Source organism: Serpula lacrymans, assembly GCF_000218685.1.
Source record: "Serpula lacrymans var. lacrymans S7.9 unplaced genomic scaffold SERLAscaffold_2, whole genome shotgun sequence".
Classification (NCBI taxonomy): domain Eukaryota; kingdom Fungi; phylum Basidiomycota; class Agaricomycetes; order Boletales; family Serpulaceae; genus Serpula; species Serpula lacrymans.
The window spans coordinates 678,990-699,412 of record NW_006763291.1 but is presented as its reverse complement, the minus strand read 5'-3'; the positions used below and the strand labels follow the sequence as shown (position 1 = coordinate 699,412).

The window sequence follows — 20,423 nt, the reverse complement described above, 5'->3', positions numbered from 1 at the left end:
TTTCGAGTCCCTACGAAGAAGTCCCCACCTCATCTTTGGTGAGGATTTTTGCGTCCTTACAAAATGGAGACGAGTGGTGCCAGCCGTTCACCGAAGGCAATTTCGGCTAATAACCGAAATTAAGCTCAGTAATCTGGCTGGGGACGAGCCTAGTATTAGTAGTATGTACCGTGTTCACGTGATATTACTGATTACGTAGATTCTCCAAGTCTTCATTAAGTTTCATTAATCTTCATTATTCACTGCGTTCCTGCTCGAGGTGAACTCTGCTTACGGTTCTGTCAAACTGACCTGATAGCTCTCAGATTCTAAGGCAATTCACGTTATCCCTTAACGAGCTTGCATCGATCATGTCAACGAGCACAGCTTTCCAGACATTTTCTCTTGCCAACGACATCTTCGACGTTTCGACCCAAGACGAGATATACGCCTTCGATGTTGCAGCCGACAAACAACTCAATCGTGAGTCACCTTGGAGCAAAGAGTTGGTACTCCAGCGATGCTTAACGAATTAGATTATCTGATCGAGTTAATTCTGTATTTTGCAGCCCCCACTACTTCAAGTCATGCAAGATATCAGCTGTGGCTTTGATAAAGATGGTACAGCCCCCAAGGATCTGATTAATTTTGCGACCCCAATGACTTATAGACTTTCAAAGGTTATACACGCACGATCAGGGGTTCCGCATGAGATAATGGGCTTGATGCAGGGAAAAGTTATGGGGAACTCCTTAGTTATTATGGACTCTTTCGCCCTGCCGGTACAAGGAACCGAGACACGAGTCAACGCAGCGAACGAGGCTAACGAATACATGGTCACATACATAGAACAAAGTAAATCGGTGGGTATTCCCACGTGAAGTGCATGGATTTCGACTGAAAGACACGTAGGTGCGCAGACTGGAGAACGCGATTGGGTGGTACCACTCCCATCCGGGGTATGGATGTTGGTTGTCAGGCATAGACGTAGACACCCAAATGAATAACCAACAATTTACCGATCCATTTGTGGCTGTGGTTGTATGTTCACTCCTTTCCTGCTCATCGTTCTTTACGTTGACTTTGTCACCTAGATTGATCCAAATCGAACCATCTCGGCTGGTAAGGTGGATATCGGTGCCTTCCGCACATATCCAAAGAACTACACACCACCCAACGTATCATCTTCTGAGTACCAATCCATCCCTCTTAATAAAATCGAAGATTTCGGTGTACACGCCAATCAATACTACTCGTTAGATGTAGAGATCTTCAAATCAAGCTTGGACACAGAACTTCTCGGACTACTGTGGAATAAGTATTGGATCAATACTTTGAGCCAGAGCCCACTTATATCGGTCAGATTATCAACGGTTCTTTCTAAAACATGCTGATCTTATACCACATTTCAACAGAACCGAGCCTATGCTGTCTCGCAGCTTTCCGATCTTGCCCAAAAACTAGCCAAAGCACAAGCCGTGGTAGGAAGCACGCGACCAGTGATGCCTTCTTTGAAAGAGAAAGATGATAAATCTCCGTCTGCTCCCAAGGTCGGTATCTTACACGTGCTGCATCAGTTTTCCCAACTAAAGTTACACTGATTTAGAAGGACGAAAAGAAAAAAGAGGACAATCAGCTCGCCAAAAGTGTCAAAGATAGGTGAGGTCACGTTCTTCTTCTAGGTGTCTGCTTATTGACCATTTTTTTCGTGATAGCACGAAGATCGCCATCGAAGCTCAACATGGGCTCATCGCTCAAGTGTTGAAAGATGTCATTTTCTCGGTACGCCCTGGTCAGGAGCACAAAGGGCTGCAACAGGTATCGGAAGTAGTTGATACGAGCATGTCCATAGGGTGATGACCGTCTGTCTCATAGAGCTAATACTTTACCCATCGGCCCTTCGCATTCAAGTTGATTGCGAGCATCCGTTGTACTTTATCGCGCCTGTATTTCTGTTGCATGTATGAATATATGTAGTTAGACCAGGATCCAGGATCCTGAGCAACGTTACGCGGTAGCCCGATCTCTTGATTTGAAACTCCGATTATTCCTTTGGCGTGCCACAACACTACCAAACATACACCCAAAAATCCACAGGGTAGGCTCATCACACCGTCGACCACGTCAACACCTCAAGATCAAGTTTAACAAAATAAGGTGGGTGTCTGTTATAGTTGTATTGGCGTTAGTCACGTATAAGAGTATTGTTCATGGCGATGGCGTGGATTTTCATGATGGATGTTATCTTGATGTTATGGGTGTGTGTATACTAATTCGATGCGTCCGTCCACAGATGGGTCTTCAAGAATACCAGGTTGTCGGGCGCCATTTGCCCACGGAGTCGGACCCCACTCCCAAGATCTATCGCATGCGCATCTTTGCACCCAATGAAGTCGTCGCGAAGTCGAGGTTTTGGTACTTCCTGAGGTTAGTATCAGTGCATTCGTAAACAAGCTGTTTCCTAAGGAACGCGTTTTCAGACAATTGAAGAAAGTTAAGAAAGCCAATGGTGAAATCATTGGTGTTAACGTTGTGTGTATCCCTTGCAGCCATTCAAGAGGCAGGCGGAACGGGATTGCTAATGGTCGCATGACCTGTATTCATAGATTCACGAGAAGAAGCCCTTGAAGATCAAGAACTTCGGTATCTGGCTCCGTTACGATTCCCGTTCGGGAACGCACAACATGTACAAGGAGTTCCGTGAGCTCTCGCGTGCTGATGCCGTGAAGAGTCTCTACCAGGACATGGCAGCTAGGCATCGTGCTCGTTTCCGCTCCATTCACGTAGGCCTATCTCATCTTTCGCTGACGACCTTAACTCAGCTATCTTGTTTGACAGATCCTTCGTGTTGTTGAGATCGAAAAATCGGAAGATGTCCGCCGACCATACATCAAGCAGCTCCTTGTCCCCAGACTCAAGTTCCCCCTGCCTCATCGTGTGCCGAAGATTACCTCGACCTTCATCGCCAACCGCCCTGCTACCTTCTGATTGTGGGTACATGTGGAAGAGAGGCTAAAATTTACCTGCGATCTTGTCATGTATTCCTTCTAGGTCTTATTATGTGATTCGACCCGCACATGCATTATGGCACTTATGCCTATGATTTCCAAGGTCTCTGCTTTTGCGTACCTAAGATGCAAACGTGATCTCCAGTTCCGGACGAAGTCGTTTATGCAGAGCCATGTCACCTTGTTAACTTGCAGCAGCTTGAAATACAAATGTCACTATGGTGCGTACATGAGGATCGCTGAATAGACTAACTCTATCACACGTTGAATTGCAGAAATCCATAGCACATTTCAACGTGGTGTGTACATGAGGACAAATGCTTGATGAACATCGAACGCTCCATGACAATCCTGGATTTGAGATTGACATAAGTATGCCAATTCACACTCAAAATCTCCCAAGAAAAAAAAAGTCTGATCGATGTTGTTCCCTTATTGTATTGTTTCAGACTTTTATGTCACAGTATCTCTTCAAAGGCGATTGCGCCGGCATCGATTGCATGACATCATTTGGCAGCCACGGCAGCGCTATACCGAGAGAAAATCCATCAGAATTAATGAGTCCTGATGATACCAACCACTTACGAAAAGATAGTGAGGCAAATGCACGTTACAATTTTCGCATCGTCCACCCCCGCGACGATATGTCCATCTTGTATGCGCACATTCGTGGTTCTCCCTCAGATCATCCATGGCTTCTCGTACCAATTCTTGCCTGTAAGCCTCCCAAGGATCAGTCTGAGTTTGCAGACCCGATGTTCGACGAACTGTGCGAGTTGCGGCTCCAGGGGCAGCAGTATGTGGCCTTGCATTGACAGGTGCTGCTACAGGAGCGCGAACCTCTACTCGTGCCGGCACTGCTCGTGGATGTGCTACTGGCAGAGTGCGAAGGGTTTCCAAACGGGCACGTAATTGATCACCATGTTGATTTGCTGGGAGAGGTTGTGGTTGTTGCCTCTGTGCAGCAGTACGAGGGGCTTGACCAACCTGAACATTAGCACGACGTAATTGATCAGCATATTGGTTTACTGGGAGAGCTTGTGGCTGTTGCCTCTGTGCAGCAGCACGAGGAGCTTGACCAAGCTGAATATCAACACGGCGTTCTGCGGCAGCGAGTAACCTGGTCTCATCCCACTGCGGACATCTGCACGATTTCCATCTGGCTGTGCACACATAGCAGAATTCTGTCCTGCATCGACAAGTCATATGGAAGCACCCCATGTTAAGCTCAATCATTTGTGCACAACCTGGACATTGTGCCCAGCCTTGCCTCTTGCTGAGTGTGAGGACTTGTTCGGTGGTCTGATCAGGCTGGCAGGAGTGTAGCCAACCGTCATATTTGCCTCTGCATTTCCCGCAGGTAACCATGGTGCACCCGGGAGCCTTGCACGTGTACGTCTTTCCTCCGAAGCCCTCATGAAGTGGGCCCAAGAAGTGACTGCATGCAGGGGCAGCGCAGTAGACACGCTTCAGAGCTCCGAATTCTACGATCTTTTCTTGGAAGGTGCGCAACAGAGTTGCGCTTAGGTGATGTTGTACCATTGCAAGCGATATATTTTGCCTGCAGCAGCGCGGGGGAAACAAACTTTCGTCACGGGTGGCCGATTCGAACAGGCTGGTTATGCACGCAATATCGTAGTAATGGCCACAAGGTGCACGTATTTCAGAGCCATGGATGGCGTCCTGACAAATGACACAGGTATGTCCTGTTGCACTGTGCTATCCATCAGAATTTGGTATATGCTGTAGTCTGAGTCCAAACGTACCGATTGGAGGGTATGTGCGCAGGAGTCGTTGAAGCACTGGCAGATGGCTTGGAAGGTGATTGGGGATCTGTAAAGATCCACTGTGCCCAAGATGAGAACCAGTCGCCCCAGCTCTGAGTGTCCCTCCGAGGAGTTGTACTACAGTATGTCTTGAGGACAATAATATGGTGTCGCAACCATGCACATACCTGGGGCGTCCATGAGCGTTCAAGTTGCCTGTTATAGGTTGCCTGTTATGCACGTTGTTCAAGTTTTGCGGCGGTTCTGCGGCCCTGGCTCTGGTAGCATTCGCTGGCCTAGCAAAAACATATACCCCAATCAAACTTCCATGCAAATTATGGCCTTTGGGCATTTGACAACGTACTGAATATTGACCCTTGCATTGTTTTGTTGTTCGTTAAACAGCCTTTGAGCGATTGCGCGATCGTTGTTGAAAGTAATAACTTCTCTCGCATTCTCTAGAAACAAGCCGTAGGCTATTTCGCGATCTGTCAGCTGCGTCCGTGACCTTTCCCTTTCTCTTTGAATTCTTTCTAGGCCCTGAATGTCGTCCAACGAGAGCTGTCCGATAAGCTGAGCCAAAACGGTCTCGTAGTTGTCTGCATTTGCCGCACCATGTAGCTGATTAAAGCGTTCAGGAATGGTCTGAAGCTGGCTGGGCTGAATGGGTCTGGTTTGAGTGGACATCTAGATTGAGCTTAGGGGGTAAGTGGACTCGATAGCTTGAGTGGCTTTATAGCGAGTCGTCCTCCCAGACTCTTTGTTCAAGTTGAGCACACGTGCCCGTTATCCAAGCGCTATTTCCCATACCAATTTGAACAGTATTGACGCTCGTACTTTAGCATTGATATTACTGAATACTTTCTTATCACCGCTTTATTCGAATTCGCAGGCTTAAGGTTTTGATTCCATTCGCACAAAATCATAACAACGAATTGTGCTTGCTAAAGCCCAGAGAAGTGTAATTAGATGTGTTGAATTGACTGCACATTCTACGCATTCAAGTACGAGGCTTGGGATAGGTTGATCACTGTGTTGGCACACAAGAGTGAATTCATAGTCTGTGAAAGCTAGGATACCTGTGCATGTGAAACCTTGCTTGCTTTTCAGCCGCGTTAGAAAGCAAAGACTGGCCCATTGTCTCAATGTTGTTTGATTGAAGAAAGATGGTCCATACCTTTGTAGTTACTCAGAATTAGACTCCGCGAATGGTGCATTTCGAAACAACGCTCGCCTCTCCACTCTGGTTTGGGAAGATGTGGCCACGAGTCACAGTCGTGTCCACGCTTTGCCGCTCGGAAGTCCTGTGGTCCTGTACATCCACAAGGCAATAAAAGGCGCTCAGTCTTTTCGATACTGTATTAAATCCTACGTTCTCTAAACCTACTAAGCCAGCCATGATGATATTACCAGAAGACGTCAACTCCGATGAGCAAGGAACCAATTCTGGTCAAGGCTCTGGTTCTTTTAATCACGTAAACCCTCCTCCTCGTCTAAATCGATACAGGTCACGAGTAGAGGAGGACACAGACGACGTAGAGGTATGAGCCATCGCTACACTTCGAAATCGAGGCGTGCTAAATATTCGCAATTCATAGACGGATCCTCCTCATCAATACAGATCACCAGTGGAGGTGGACACAACAGATGCAGAAGTACGGCATCATTACACTTTAGACGAGAGGCATGCTGATCATTCGCAATTTATAGAGGGTTCCTCGTCGTCCAAATCAACACAGATCACCAGTGGAGGACACAGCGGATGCAGAAGTATGAGGCCCATCATTACAGTTTAACTCGAGGCGTGCTAAAGACCCGAAATATATAGATGGACCCTCCTCCTACATATTCAGAAACTGTCAGTAACACAGGAAGTAGCACGACCAGTACTGGAACCTCCACTTCCAACTCAAGCTCCACAACATTGGACGATGAGAGACCGCTTAGGTCTACGCCCACTAATTTTCTATCGCGTTACGGTGCGAATTCTTCGATCAGCGGATGCTTTACTATCGATCCCTCCATGACCCTGCGTGCCTCTGCCCAATCTCCCCTCAATCCTGGTCAATTAAGCTCTAACAGGAAAAACCTCAGCTTCGCTACTCAAAATGGAAGCATCAGTGCAGAGATCTGGCTACTGGGCCCTAGGGCGAATAGTAACACCCAGCCAAAACAGGCTACCCTAAGTTTAGAATCGCTGAACGGCTCTATACGGACATGGATCGTAAGTATCTCATTTACCCATCATGATTTTACCCCTCAATCCCTTTCCATCAGGATAATGTTAATGGTCGAGTACCCGTCCAAGTAGACGCGCGCACACAGAATGGAAATATCACCCTTCATATACCTCGCTCTTTTCATGGTTACATCTTCGCATCAGCACCTAATGGTGACTTTTCACTCTCCACCGCTATAAACGCACACGCCACAGTGCTCGGGCACTCTCACAGGGAGCAGCGATACTTTGTAGGAGATATGTCATCAGTGGACGAGGAAAGATGGACTAGTGACGAGCTGAATGTTCATTCGAACAATGGCAGAATCAAGATTGGCTATGTCGACGAAAATAACTTTGTAAACAACGCTAGCCCTCGCTCCAACACCTACACTTACAGTACTACTACTGGAGGCAACAGCGGTGGCACTCCTCTGCGCCGGAATACTTTCGGTGGACGTGGTTTCTTCTCCAACAGTACCAATACTGTCTTCAGTGGTCAATATAACGTCGTTGTGGGTAACCAGGTCAACATCAACAATCACAGCATTAACTCTTCCAATCATACCACGTATGATCGTAGCAATGCCAACACAAGGAATAATGTCAGAGGGACGCGAACATCCACATATTCGACGCCAGGTAGCTTCAATGCCCGTTTTCCCAATGTCAATGTCAACGTCTCTTCGGATGACGTAAATGAGGCCCAGGACGTTAATGTTTCACTGCCGGGGTTTTCATATTTTAGCCGGTTCTTTGGCCTTGGGTAATGATGTAGCAGATGGAATAAATACTGAAATTGGTTGATGTATGCTATGATACTTTTACTTGTACCCTCCTCCGAACACCATTGTACTATTAGGCAGTCTTGCAACTTGCAATGAATCAATCGCTAGGGCGAAATTATTTGTAATCAAATGATTTATGGTTGTTGTACAACCTAAGAAAGCAGACAACAGAAAAGCCATATTTTCTATCAAGTTAAACACCGAAATCTGGTTTACATGTTGTTTCCTGCCTAGAGTACAATTGAAGTAACCCGTTACAATGATAAAACTACAGGAGATAATCTTGCATGTCTACCCCCCTATTCAACGCTGTTTTAGACCTCTACCCGAACATATATTTCCAATTAAAACATCCACTTTCTTCAGTGTTCAGTCTACACTAGACCATCTGCTATGTCTGCGATAGTTAGACGGTGCAAAACCAATTCACAGCTGATATTACGCACCGACTGCAAGATGCTGACGCTGATCAACAACAAGAGGACCATAAGGTAAATCTTCATCGGAGGGCTGATCAAACAGAGGCTTTCTCGGAAATCTACGACTGTTGGGAGGTAGGGTTCCATTGATGCGAAGTAAAACAGTTTCCCAATTTATGGCTTCTATGGCCCTCTCCTCAGGACTCCTTGTGCCAGAATGATCCCTACAGTACTTCACTACCAGCCTCGGGAAAATGCTCCGCAAGTATGTTGCCACATATTCTGGGGAGCCTATCTTTGATGGTGCAACGATCTCGACCGTCAAGTCGCGCTCTTGGTGGGGAACTACATCACGTGGTGAGTTGACAGACATTTGTAGACCATGGACGGGAGGTGGGGCGACAGTGGCATCTACTGATAGCCTGAGTCGCTTCAATTTTGGGCAATAGACGGACAAGGGGAAAAGACCCTGGAGAGTGGCTTTTGCGGTATTTGACCAAATGCTGACAATACTAAGATCTTCGAGATGTGGCCAAGCCTTCGCGATGTCGCTCAGGTTATCGTCGCCAATTTCTGAAAGTGTGCCAGGAAGACTAAGAACTCTGATGTTGGAAAAGGCGAACAAATGCGGTAAAATTGACGAAGGAGAGGCAGCTTTTTGGGTACACAGAGCAAAGGACTTCAGGGATATGAGCCGTTTTGGATTGGATTTTAGTGCTCGGAAGATATCAGCAAGTGAACCTGGAGGGTGCTCATGGTAGAAACGAATGGCGAACTTTTCCAGATGATCGGAATCCACAGAATTGATGAAGGCGGAGGGGATTCTCGTGGAGTTAGTAGTGGAGATGGTGAGGGTACGTAGTGATAGGAAGGCGCCTCGTATAGCATCAGAAGGAATTTTGAAAAAACCTTCTTCGGCTACTCCAGCGAAGTTCAGATTGAGATGGTTGAGCCGAGGTAAAGCTGCCATGAAAGATAATGTCTTGACAGCAGAAGAGGTCCTGGAGTAGTCTTTGATTAATAAAACGTCAGAGACCTTCTGTAATATCAGAGAAGCAAAAATCACCGTAACGAGGTTGGATGTGGTTCAGGGGGTTACCCGGGTCGCTCGCGAACATATGCGAGTTTATCATTAAATCATAGGGAAAGCTTATCTGTAGAGTAGATAGCTCCTGGCTTAGAGATGTGAGGAGATAAGGATTGTAAAAGTTATCGTCAATCCGACGTCCGATAGCGGAGTATTCCAGCCAACGAAGGTTGGGTAAGAGGAAGGGTGTTGGACAAGCTACTAGTACTAGTAGTTCGTGCAGGATATGAGGGGACAGATCGTAAGCTTCTGAGTGGAGAGGATTGTATTCGATTTTCCTGATCCTCGGAGCATAATAGAGCAGCCTGCTCCAGTTTGCAGGATCTGAATACATATTCAGTCGCTGACGTAGTCGTCAATGAAGCGAGAATGATGAACGCAGGCTCTTCGAAGGGTAAAAAGAACATACCGCAGTCGTAGTATCCCATTCCCTGTTATCTCCATATAACTCCAATAGCTCTATAGGCAAGCACATGATAAGAGGTGCCAGTGAATATTGAGTTCTCCAGAGGACGTCCAAGGCAGGCTCGCTGAAAACGCGACATGTCCGTGCAAGCCCAGCAACATCCGGTAACTCATTCTCCGACGAAAGAACAAACTCAAATATTTCCAAAAGTATCTCCTGGATGCGAAGACAGGGATGCATGTCAATCGAGAATTGCGATGTTTGGCTTGCTACAAATGAGATAGATTCAGCCTCGAGCTCGGAGTGTAGTTAACGTTATAGCATACCGTGACCGACCAACCAGGAACCAATCTCTTGGGCCCTGTTTATACAGGTGGTATCGTATCCGTCAACCGTGGCTTAAGACGATAACAGCGAGTAGAAACAGATTCTGATGAAAAGATGGGATGAGATGTCAACGTGGGGGTAGCCGTTACCCGTCATGAGGGGTTTTGAGTCTCAAGAGCACCTGGCAGGTTGTGGACGAATCCCAAAATAGCTCTAGTGACGCACAATCCATTTACTCGCTCATTTACATTGTATACCGGGGGTATTTATCGTAAAATATTATTTTATTCCTCCCGACTTGTCGCAGACTTTATTCAAGGTAAGCAATGCCACAAAGTGTGGATCCGTTGATGCGACACAATACCCCCACCCGACCAGATCCGCCCTCAGGGGTTAGCTCTTTTGTCGTATTTTAACCGCAGGAATATTCTTGACAAATAAGTTGCTACACTCTAATGCATCCAGGAGATGATTTATAGGGCTGGGAAATGCTCATAAGTGGTCCACGTAACTAGGTCCGATCGGGAAACAGTAGATATTCTTGCTGTGCCACAAGCTTGCATGGGTATAGGGACAGCGGTCGCATCAAGTGAAAGCCTGAGACCCTGGGACAGAACGACTTGTGGGGAATAGACAAAAAACGAAAACAGTCCTTTCAGTGTGCACGAACAGACCAATTTCGTGCTCGATGTCCGGATCTTCAAGACGTGGAAAAGTCTTCGCGATGTCGCACAGATTATCGTCGTCGTCAATTCCGTCAGAACAGTCAGAAAGACAAAGAACTTCGATATTGGAAAAGTTGAAGATAAATGGTAAAATTGACGTAGGGCGGGAGGACAGCTTTGCGGGAGAATACGGCGATGGACTTCAAGGAGACAAGTCAGTTGAATGAATTGGACTTCATTGTTTGCAAGACGTCAACCAAAGTAGGGAGATATGTATAGAAGATGATGGAAAGCTTGATTCAGAGGTTGACAAGCTCTGACTCAGCCGCATGAGCAACCTAGTCTCCCTTGGCCGACCTAATTATTGATCTATATCAATATTTAGCAACAGAAAAGACGCTGGACAAGCTGTCGATAATTCATGCAAAGTGCTCGGACGCAACGCACAACGGACTATATCCCAGGAGAGACTAGTATCTGGTGCGATTTCCATTCCGTGCAGCATAATGCATGAAGAAACGCAGTGACTATCCCAATCTGCAGGGACTAGAGGTCGTTTAGATCTCTAAACAAAAGGATGAATGAGATTTGATGAACAAGATCTGCTCAAGGCAAACGAGATATACCACAATGCCACTATCCATCGCTCGAAGAAAATTTTAACGTGTCCGCCCGCATACACATGATAAGAGACGCTAACGACGTTCAAGTCCTCCAGAGAATATCCTGCGCAGGTACCCTAAAAGCGCGGCACATTCTCGCAATCCTAACAACATATGGAAACCCTTTCTTCGATGAAAGAATGCGCTCGAATACATCCAAAAGTATACCTGGGTTGGAAAGGCAAGAATACGTAAAATGAGCATAATGGAGTGGGTTGGAATGACAAGACCAGATTTGAAGCTAAACCTGTTAAGCTCTGTAGCTTTCTTGTCAGTGATTTTTGCTCGTCCATCCAACGGCTCACGTAGCAGAAGAAAGAACAGACTCTCCAGATTGAGTTGATTGGGAACAAGTCATTATATTTCAGTATCTACACAAGAGAATACACAAGCTATCGAAGAAATGTAGCAACTCTGGTAAGGAACATCACCTCAAATCTTGCGACCGTACAACATCGTACACAGGCGGGCTCCAGCTGAGCAGCTTCTTGAATCTGGGGCTCGCGGTAGACTCCTGTAAGCAAAACCTCGCCCTTAACGGTCGGGGATAGTTACAGGGGGACAATAGTGCGTGCCCGGAATGAGTTGAAGAAAAATTTAACTAACTTCACTACGCTTTATAGTGGGCAAACGCACGTGATCACTTTTGCCTCAGGGCCGGCGTCCTCCCCACGCTTGTTGCGAAGAGTGTGACTTTCGACAATGTTCAGATAAATGACAGTGAGGCTAGTCGAAAGAAACATCAACAGACAAGTTTATGACCCGCAAGACAGTCTTGTACAGCATCTGCGTGCTGTGAATGTTTGTTCTTTTCAAAAGTAACGCTTTTAGTTACAAACGTGACATCGTACAGCAGTATATTCGGTTTAGTCCGTCTCCTGGCTGTCAGCGGGCACCACACACACCATGTTGTGCGGCGCAGCTACATCCGCAGTCGTGTGGCAGTCTATAAGACTGATACGATTGAAACTTGGTCCCCATTCCTTTACGAGATCTTTTTAACGCTCGATAAATATTTCGTGACATTAGCTTGTAAAGATGATAATTCCTGAAGGTAAACAAGATAAACAAGGTATCGACAATAGTTCGAAAAACCAGAGGGAATTTACCCGTGAGGTATGTGGTTAGCCATTCAATTACTCCTAAACTAATCAATACCTGTTACGTATATGAACAGGACGAATCGTTACCACCATCTTACCAGGATGTTGCCTTCTCACAACCTGAGGGTCAGCAACGTGGTGGGGCTGCCTCTGTCCCAGTCCCGAGACCATCACAGCCTCCGATTCTCAAACCCACCAACTTCTTATATCTCAGTAACAATGATAGGTCGATCAAAGGATGTTACACTATCAATCCTTTCATGACAATTCCTTCATCTCTTCTCCCGCCTCTAGCCGAAGGCACGTCGCCAAACGATAGAAAGAATCTTGACCTACAGGTGAAAGATGGCAGTATCGATGTCGATATCTGGCTGGCCCGTCCCGAGGAAAGCGATCTGGCAGGAGTCCCGAAAAACCGAGCTACTCTTTATCTAAAGTCTAAAGATGGCTCAGTTACTGCCAGAGTTGTGAGTCATTCTAGGTCGAGTCGTGGCTATATATTAATAAAACATCTTCTTGAAGCGTAACGTGAACACCCCGGTCCCCTTTCTGTTGAATGTTTATGCTAAAGATGGTTCGGTGACCATCTGCCTACCTCAGGCTTTCCAAGGTCCCATGTCGCTGACAACCAAAAACGGATCGATCTCTTTGTCCAATCCTCTTTTGGAGGCTTCCACGGCGTTGGCTCAAATTGATTCCACGAGACGTTATTTCGTTGGGGATTTATCTGCTATAAGAGATGAGGAATGGAATGGCGATGAGCTGAAAGCGGAGTCGAAGGACGGGAGTATCAAAGTGAAATTTGTGGATGAAGTGACTGTTCGCAAACCAGGCTTATTCAGTCGCATGTTTGGTTTTTAATACCAAACGCGACAATCAATTCTCGAATTATTGTCATTTGTAGGGCTATTCTATGTTGTGAAACCACTTAACGAATGTTTCTCGCTATGCAACCCAAGATTATCTAGGTTCTTCAAAATGTACTTCCTCGCCGATATCTTACGCTATATTTCGCATTTCTTATACCCAGCTGGTTCGCAGTGTCGAAGCCATGCCATTCCAACGATAAATCAGCATTTTTTGCGGGATGTGGGACATTTGGAGATCTCGAATTTCATGAAGCTACATCTGTGATGTGATCACTTTCATTATTCCGGTATTGTCAATTCTGCCCTATGAACTAGCCTCTGCAAGACTAGGAAGGTACGTTTCGATCAGAGGTATAAACGGGTAATAGTGCTACAGCTTTCTCATTATATCTCCTCCAGGACTCGAGGTACTGATTCCTTGTTTATTCAAACATCGTGAGGTGTCGACAAACCGTAAACTCGTCAAGACAGTATCACTCCTTAATGATTCTAGCAACAATACCATCCCAATTTATCACAGATGTGTTATCGAGTCATACGACGTACTCGCTGGTGTGTTTCTTTCCTCATTGGATGCCAAGGGTCCTTTTCCACCCCAGCTTATCGAACGATGCTTTGAAATCCAGGCTCATTTAGCTCGTTTCCATTCCTGTGGATCTGTCGGTCAGACTTCCAAGTGATGGCCAGGGGTTTTTGGCACAATCAAGCGCTCATTAGGCCTAAGGTTCGGCACGACATTTTCGTACGACCCCCGCTAGTCATGGATTAAAATTCGAATGCCGTATGAAAGTCAGATCGATCTGATTTTATCCCATCTTTACACTGCGTAAAAGAGACTTTGCAGTATTGGGCTCGCTAATACAATCAGGCATTGAGCGATGGACGTCATGGGTACAGTAATACGAACGCTTAAGGCCTGCGACATTTTGCATAAATATAAAGCTCGGAAGCTCAGAAACGTTCGAGTTGCATATGCATCCAGAGGTGTGGATAATCCAGGGATAATCAGCTCCGAGTTCCGCAAGTCATCTCCGATCTAGATCGGCATCATCCGAATACGAGCCCCATATCAGACTCCAAGCTGAGAGCGCTATCCATTCCAGCTTTCCCTCTTTCCATCCATCATGTCCAACGTTTTCGTAAGTATTTTATTGCATTCTCCTTGACTACCCCTTGTATAAGTTTCCTCTACGTCAACATACTCATTGATCTCTTACCATCAGTTCGACATCAACATCAACGACAAGCCAGCGGGGCGTATCATCTTCAAGTTGTTCGACGACGTTGTCCCTAAGACAGCGAAGAACTTCCGCGAGTTGGCAACGGGTCAGCATGGATTTGGCTTTGAGGGTTCAGCCTTCCACCGTGTCATTCCCGGGTTTATGCTTCAGGGAGGTGACTTCACCCGTGGCAACGGAACAGGCGGCAAATCTATCTACGGTGAAAAATTCGAAGGTAAAGGGGTTTCATGGCGAATTGAAATGGTTTCTAAATGGGATCTTAGATGAGAACTTCAGCCTGAAGCACACCAAGCCTGGAATTCTTTCCATGGCTAACGCCGGCAAGAACACCAACGGTTCTCAATTCTTCGTCACCACCGTTGTTACGTCTTGGCTTGATGGTGCCCATGTTGTTTTCGGTATGTTCTAGACTTAATCATCGTCAACAATACTGATGCATGTGTGGTACACTTGTAGGCGAGGTCGTACAGAACTTCGAGTTAGTAAAGACGATCGAATCGTACGGTACTGCGTCTGGAAGCACGAAAGCTCGTGTCTCCATCGCCAAAAGTGGCACCGTTTAACTTCAAACAGGGGGAGAAGACTAAGAAAGATAAAAGAAGAGAAGTAGATACTTAAACTGTTGATTGCATAAACTGTGTTTTTATGAGATGATGGTATCATTATTGTGATTTTTAACGTCATCGCTACTACTCGAAACTATGAGGACTATTCCTTTTTGCTGTCTTTCTGGATGAACAATCGGAGTATATGCGTGTCGGCAGACTCAAACCGCACGGCACTCAACCTCGCCTTCCATAATCTCGTCATGGTCGCCCTGCGACTGAGCCGAACTAACTTCGAGGGTGTTCGACATGAAAATTCATACGTACGATGGCAAAGCTACACGCCACAGATCACGCCATTAACAGCGTAGAAGACCATTGGTTTGCTATATCAATGGTCTAGGTGAACCTTATCACATTGGGTATTCACTGCTATCCAGCCTATTACAGTCTTGTATATCGACTGTCATGGTGTTGGAACATGATGTTGTGGAGACACCGTCGTCCGCGAGAGAAACAGATGCCCTTTTGGGCCCTCAATCTCGAACTCGTAATGAATCCAACGCTTCCGTCTATCATGAAGTTGGCGCCTTGCATGGAACTGGCGTTGAGTGTAAGTGGGAGATTCTGCAAGAGTGGTCGCGGTCAGGCTGATGGTGCGAGAGGTAGCAACTGCCTTTGGCGAATCTTTTGACAATGTTCCGAGGTCGAAGAGACAGATAGGTATGTCACAGCACATGGCTGATATAGCAGGAAACCAAACACCAGCTTGATATCTTCAGGGCTCGCTAGTGCCGTATTCTTAATATTCAACAGGATCATAGGGACTGGGTATGTGCAAATCTCTTGGTTCTGGCGCGTTTATTAACTTGCATCTATTTGACAGAGTATATGCATCACCTAGCATAATATTACGAGCTTCTGGTAGTATCGGCGTGACGTTTGTCATGTGGATTCTAGGAGCTTTCATTGCGGCAGCGGGCACTGCGGTGTACGTTGAACTTGGAACGGTACGGGTCTTAGTCGATATCATCATGTTAGATATTGATCTCTACATTTAGGGTCTGCCACGTAGTGGAGGAGATAAAACTTACTTAGAATTTATCTACTCTCGTCCAAAATATCTTGTCACTTGCGTGTATGCGATGTATGGTTTGTTTCTGGTGAGCTTTTATCTGTACTATCTTTTCGGTGGCGTCATAATATGTGATATAGGGCGCGATAGCTGCAGCTAGTGTCGTGTTCGGGGAATGTCAGTTCTAGTCTCCTTCTAGTGAAAGCATATGATCTTAACGCAAACACGATGCACAGATTTCCTTCGTTCGCTATCTATCACTCCAACGCAATTTAACGTTCGCTTTTGTGCTGTACTGTGCATGACTTTCTGTTTCTTCATTCATGGTACATACCTGAAATGGGGTCTCCGTCTTCAAAATGCTCTCGGATTTTTCAACCTTTTTGTCCTCTCGCTGATAGCAGTATGTGGCATGCTTAGCTTGGCAGGTGTTTCAGGTTTTACAGTCCGGGATGGTTATGATATACCCCATAACTATGAGTGGGATTCATTTTGGGAAGGAAGTGTTACTGACACAAATGCATTTGTAATGGGGATGTACAATGTTACTTGGTATGTTGCTATATTCAAAACTACTAAGTACTGGGAACTTTTGACGAAATCCCACCATTTTCATAAAGGTCATTCATTGGTTACTCAAACGCAAATTATGCCCTGTCCGAGGTCCGCAATCCCGTCAGGACGATCAAACGCGCAGCACCCTTGGCTTTAGCTTTAGTAGCTTTGGCTTACATATTTGTCAACATTGCCTATTTTGCCGTCATTTCGAAGGTCGATATTCTTGACAGTGGTACTGTGGCAGCGTGAGTGGTATTAGCTTTTCTTTCGTCCATTGTTGCAGGCCTGAGCAATCTGTTCCATTCAGCGCGTTGTTCTTCAGGAATTTGTTTGGCCCGGCCGCGTCCAAGGTACGATCATCCAACTCTCATCCGGTTCTCCGTCCTCAGCGCTTCAGTATTCTCTAGGCACTTAGTGCAATTATAGCGCTTACTACGCTTGGCAACGTCCTTTCCGTTCTATTTTCTCAAGGCCGAGGTGAGTGTAATACATTTCTGGCGGCGACGTAAGACTGAGCGTCCCGTGGATCAAATTTCAAGTCAACCAAGAGCTTGGCCGGGAGGGAGTAATTCCTTACTCGTCATTCATATCTAGTAACAAACCTTTCGATACACCGCTGGCAGGTTTATTTGTCCAGTGGGCTGTTTCTGTGATCACCGTGATAGCAACACCTTCGGGCGATGCTTATCTTTTCATGGTCAACCGTAAGTTACCCACTATAGAGGTGACTCTTAGATTCTCACTGATAGCGCGTCACAGTTAACACGTTCCCATTGATGATCATCAATGTACTTGTGTCGGGTGGACTCCTTCTCCTTTATACGCGAGCGTACAAATCCTTCAATTGGCAGCCGCCTTTTCAGGCCTCGAGAAGTGTTGTGGTATTCTTCTTTTTGTCACAACTCTTTTTCGCGGTTGTCCCGTTCATTCCTCCTTCTCCCGGGTTTGACATATATGAGAATCTACCGTACTGGGTAAAGTCTCATCATACTTGATGGGGGAAATTCTGACAGGATAATTGTAGTCCCACGTCGCGGTATCCATCGTCATTGCCTCCCTCGGGGCTGTTTATTGGTTTAATGTTTTCATTTGGCTGCCGCGCAGGAAAGGTTACAAGCTAGAACGGGAGATGGTTGTCCAAGAAGATGAAATTTCGAGGGGGGTGTTTACAAAGGTACCAATTGAACAAGGATCAGTGATACGAGGATTTGCAAGTTAGTTCCTTTCTATACTATCATCAGCATCAAAGTTAGCATCAACAAGAGTTGTTGGCTATTTTGTTATCTATACGTGCTGCATAAGTAATGGTTTAATTTTTGGAAGGCATTGATGAGCCTTTCTTGGGCGAGCGAATCACCACAGCCATCAATCCTACACGAGCACACTATCGACGCCGGGTACACGCGGTTCAGCCTTCTTGTCCACGCAATCACCACGAAGTTGGTTGTTCTATCTTACAGTACACTCCGCAGTCACCGTCGTGCAGGAAGGAGCTTAAAAAACAACCAGACTTTGATGATGGTCTCTCGAGAAACGTTCCCAAGCACAATCAAGATCAGAGAATCATATCAGCTTTCTTGGCACACTTCCGGCCTGAGATCAGGCAGTGACCAGGCCTGTTCCTGTCATCATCTGCCACCGCTCACGTCGTGAAAGCGTTGCAGCGCGCTATTTTGAAGCTGAATTTCTTCTAGATCCATAACAGGTCTTTTTTCGGATGAACAAGGGTTACTTCAGCCTAGCTCCTTGGAGGATCATAGCCCCCCCCCCTCTCACTTCAAAACGTCCATGCGAAGAATTGTTGGCTGGAAAACAGACGTGAACGACAGCTAGGATGGGTGACGTTGAAGCCACCCGTGATGTGTGAGTGTGCATCGACCGCGCTCAAAATATATCATGGTGGCAACTCTGAATGGCTTGATCTCCCTTGCATGACAGGTTTCTACATTCGTGTTTTGGATTCATGGCGATTGGTGAGTGGAACGATACTTGATACTTTAGGGTGTTCCCCACATTTCTGACGGGCTGTTGCAGGTGTCTTGCTTTACGATCACGCTATCACGCTTGCAGACGAAATAGTGTATATCTGGAAACGCCCAAAATTTGCATCGTCTTTCCTCTTTCTCCTCAATCGTTATACTGCTTTTTTGGGAAACATCGCTGTCACTGTTGTCAGCTTTCAATCACTTCCAAGCGATGTTCGTGGGTGTGGCCTACTTATCTTAATAATATCTGGCTGACGGCTTCATTTCAGAGGTTTGACTGCATTGAACTTTTCTTCAATATGTATGCTAATAGCTTTTTGATAGCTGTAAACGTTACACTTTCTTCCGCCAGCTATTACTAGTCGTAAACCAGGTCATAGTATGTAGTAAGTCGGCGATATCATCCACACAACTCAAGTCTGTTCTAATTCAGGACCAGTCCTTTTAACTCTCCGTACATATGCATTGTATGGTCGCAACAATCGCCTACTTGCGTTCATGGTGGGATTTGGAGCCGTGTTGGTAGCTGCTGCTTCTGTATGTTCTTCGCGAGTATCAGGCACATTCAAATATCATCTAACAATATTCATATTTCAGTGGGCTCTGGTAGGACAACATTCATACGCTGCCACGAACGTCTCTGGCTGCCATATAGCGTACACAACTAGCACGTATGTCACTTCCACTCCTCAGAACACTTACACGATATTCAACGACATCGAATTGAACCCCTTTGTAGAGGCATACGTGAGATTTTGTAGATCAGTGTTTCGTGGTCACCAGTTCTCATCAAGTCTTATCAGACCTCGCGGTTGCTTGGGAAGCGCTTTTTCTCTACGATACAAGTATGCTTGTCCTCACGCTCTTGAAGACGTACAAGGCTACACGTCAACATGGGTTGTTGTCATTCAATGGAAGGCTAAATATTGTCACCCTTATGTGTCGAGATGGTGAGTTTTTTCAAAAGTTCTACGCTCACTCATATTGAAGAACTTTACAGGTGCAATGTATTTTGCGTAAGGAACTTGGAGTCTTTTCCATTCCAGTCGTAGTCTCATTGCGATAACATGCAGGACCATGGCCATAGCTAATCTCTCCAATATCCTCACGTTCTACGTAAGTCTTTCGTAACGAATCAAATATCGTGATATTGATCGTGTCAACGCAGATTGCCCCCGTATGTTTCTCACTTCAATGGATATCGTTTGTGAGCTCAGCTGCCTTTCAGTCTCTCCTAAAAGGAACTCTTTCCACTTTTGCTAGCTGGTATGTCCCAATCTACTATTTTCACTGCCCAGCTGTCGACGTCTTTACCGTTATAGTATCTCAGTTACTCTTATGACCCGGCTGATGCTAAACCTCCACAAATCCGCGGATACTGGTATACTTACGACTCACGCGAATGTAGATACGGGCGGTATGGTTTTCACTTCCAATATCGCTTCGACGATGGGACCATCTTACGATTCACAACACACCGTCCTGCTTGATCTGTCCCCGCTTGATGCACCACGCCTATCTACTGACATTTATTTGGAGCTGCGCGAAGTTTCCGCTCAAAATCATCTGCAAGTTGGACCCCGTGAAGTCTGACCCATGTCCCTTTTTTTAACGATTTCGCATACAACTCATCGATAACTTATTCCCGACGGTGCTAGTGCACTTGATACACTATTCCTCTACATGTATTTTGAACGACGAACTATACACCACAATCGTGGC

At 46.0% G+C, this 20,423-nt stretch overlaps 9 protein-coding genes across 9 annotated transcripts; 8 read left to right on the top strand and 1 right to left on the bottom strand.

Annotated features, from left to right (window-relative positions):
• Nucleotides 1-246: 246 nt before the first annotated feature.
• On the top strand, nt 247-1,975 carry SERLADRAFT_456480 (uncharacterized protein; the record flags this gene model as incomplete). The annotated part of the gene is made up of 8 exons (XM_007313306.1): nt 247-484; nt 549-600; nt 660-842; nt 892-1,020; nt 1,074-1,337; nt 1,395-1,529; nt 1,586-1,638; nt 1,695-1,975. 8 exons carry the CDS (start codon nt 351-353, stop codon nt 1,834-1,836), a joined length of 1,092 nt encoding a protein of 363 aa, XP_007313368.1.
• An 85-nt stretch (nt 1,976-2,060) lies between these two features.
• On the top strand, nt 2,061-4,627 carry SERLADRAFT_456475 (uncharacterized protein; the record flags this gene model as incomplete). The annotated part of the gene is made up of 7 exons (XM_007313305.1): nt 2,061-2,136; nt 2,273-2,406; nt 2,460-2,511; nt 2,586-2,762; nt 2,818-3,185; nt 3,241-3,515; nt 3,573-4,627. 4 exons carry the CDS (start codon nt 2,273-2,275, stop codon nt 2,965-2,967), a joined length of 513 nt encoding a protein of 170 aa, XP_007313367.1.
• A 350-nt stretch (nt 4,628-4,977) lies between these two features.
• On the bottom strand, nt 4,978-5,493 carry SERLADRAFT_456473 (uncharacterized protein; the record flags this gene model as incomplete). Its single annotated transcript, XM_007313304.1, has 2 exons — nt 4,978-5,049; nt 5,118-5,493. Coding segments are annotated over 2 exons (393 nt in total), but the record flags the coding sequence as incomplete, so codon positions are not given.
• A 1,265-nt stretch (nt 5,494-6,758) lies between these two features.
• SERLADRAFT_456471 (uncharacterized protein) lies at nt 6,759-7,880 on the top strand (the record flags this gene model as incomplete). Its single annotated transcript, XM_007313303.1, has 2 exons — nt 6,759-6,977; nt 7,031-7,880. 2 exons carry the CDS (start codon nt 6,777-6,779, stop codon nt 7,739-7,741), a joined length of 912 nt encoding a protein of 303 aa, XP_007313365.1.
• A 965-nt stretch (nt 7,881-8,845) lies between these two features.
• Nucleotides 8,846-9,290, top strand: SERLADRAFT_377536 (uncharacterized protein; the record flags this gene model as incomplete). The annotated part of the gene is made up of 2 exons (XM_007313302.1): nt 8,846-9,189; nt 9,245-9,290. The coding sequence occupies one exon, from the start codon at nt 8,985-8,987 to the stop codon at nt 9,186-9,188; it is 204 nt and encodes a 67-aa protein (XP_007313364.1).
• A 2,943-nt stretch (nt 9,291-12,233) lies between these two features.
• Nucleotides 12,234-13,788, top strand: SERLADRAFT_456469 (uncharacterized protein; the record flags this gene model as incomplete). Its single annotated transcript, XM_007313301.1, has 4 exons — nt 12,234-12,441; nt 12,503-12,895; nt 12,951-13,631; nt 13,697-13,788. The coding sequence occupies 3 exons, from the start codon at nt 12,364-12,366 to the stop codon at nt 13,287-13,289; spliced, it is 810 nt and encodes a 269-aa protein (XP_007313363.1).
• A 562-nt stretch (nt 13,789-14,350) lies between these two features.
• SERLADRAFT_377529 (uncharacterized protein) lies at nt 14,351-15,226 on the top strand (the record flags this gene model as incomplete). The annotated part of the gene is made up of 4 exons (XM_007313300.1): nt 14,351-14,436; nt 14,521-14,752; nt 14,802-14,936; nt 14,995-15,226. 4 exons carry the CDS (start codon nt 14,422-14,424, stop codon nt 15,099-15,101), a joined length of 489 nt encoding a protein of 162 aa, XP_007313362.1.
• Nucleotides 15,227-15,736: 510 nt separating this feature from the next.
• Nucleotides 15,737-17,935, top strand: SERLADRAFT_365145 (uncharacterized protein; the record flags this gene model as incomplete). The annotated part of the gene is made up of 12 exons (XM_007313299.1): nt 15,737-15,806; nt 15,866-15,914; nt 15,970-16,093; nt 16,145-16,246; nt 16,299-16,335; nt 16,395-16,710; nt 16,779-16,961; nt 17,024-17,066; nt 17,124-17,193; nt 17,256-17,420; nt 17,476-17,690; nt 17,741-17,935. The coding sequence occupies 12 exons, from the start codon at nt 15,737-15,739 to the stop codon at nt 17,933-17,935; spliced, it is 1,569 nt and encodes a 522-aa protein (XP_007313361.1).
• Nucleotides 17,936-19,014: 1,079 nt separating this feature from the next.
• On the top strand, nt 19,015-20,294 carry SERLADRAFT_377523 (uncharacterized protein; the record flags this gene model as incomplete). The annotated part of the gene is made up of 7 exons (XM_007313298.1): nt 19,015-19,087; nt 19,141-19,238; nt 19,299-19,372; nt 19,485-19,655; nt 19,775-19,817; nt 19,870-19,967; nt 20,024-20,294. Coding segments are annotated over 7 exons (828 nt in total), but the record flags the coding sequence as incomplete, so codon positions are not given.
• Nucleotides 20,295-20,423: the final 129 nt, after the last annotated feature.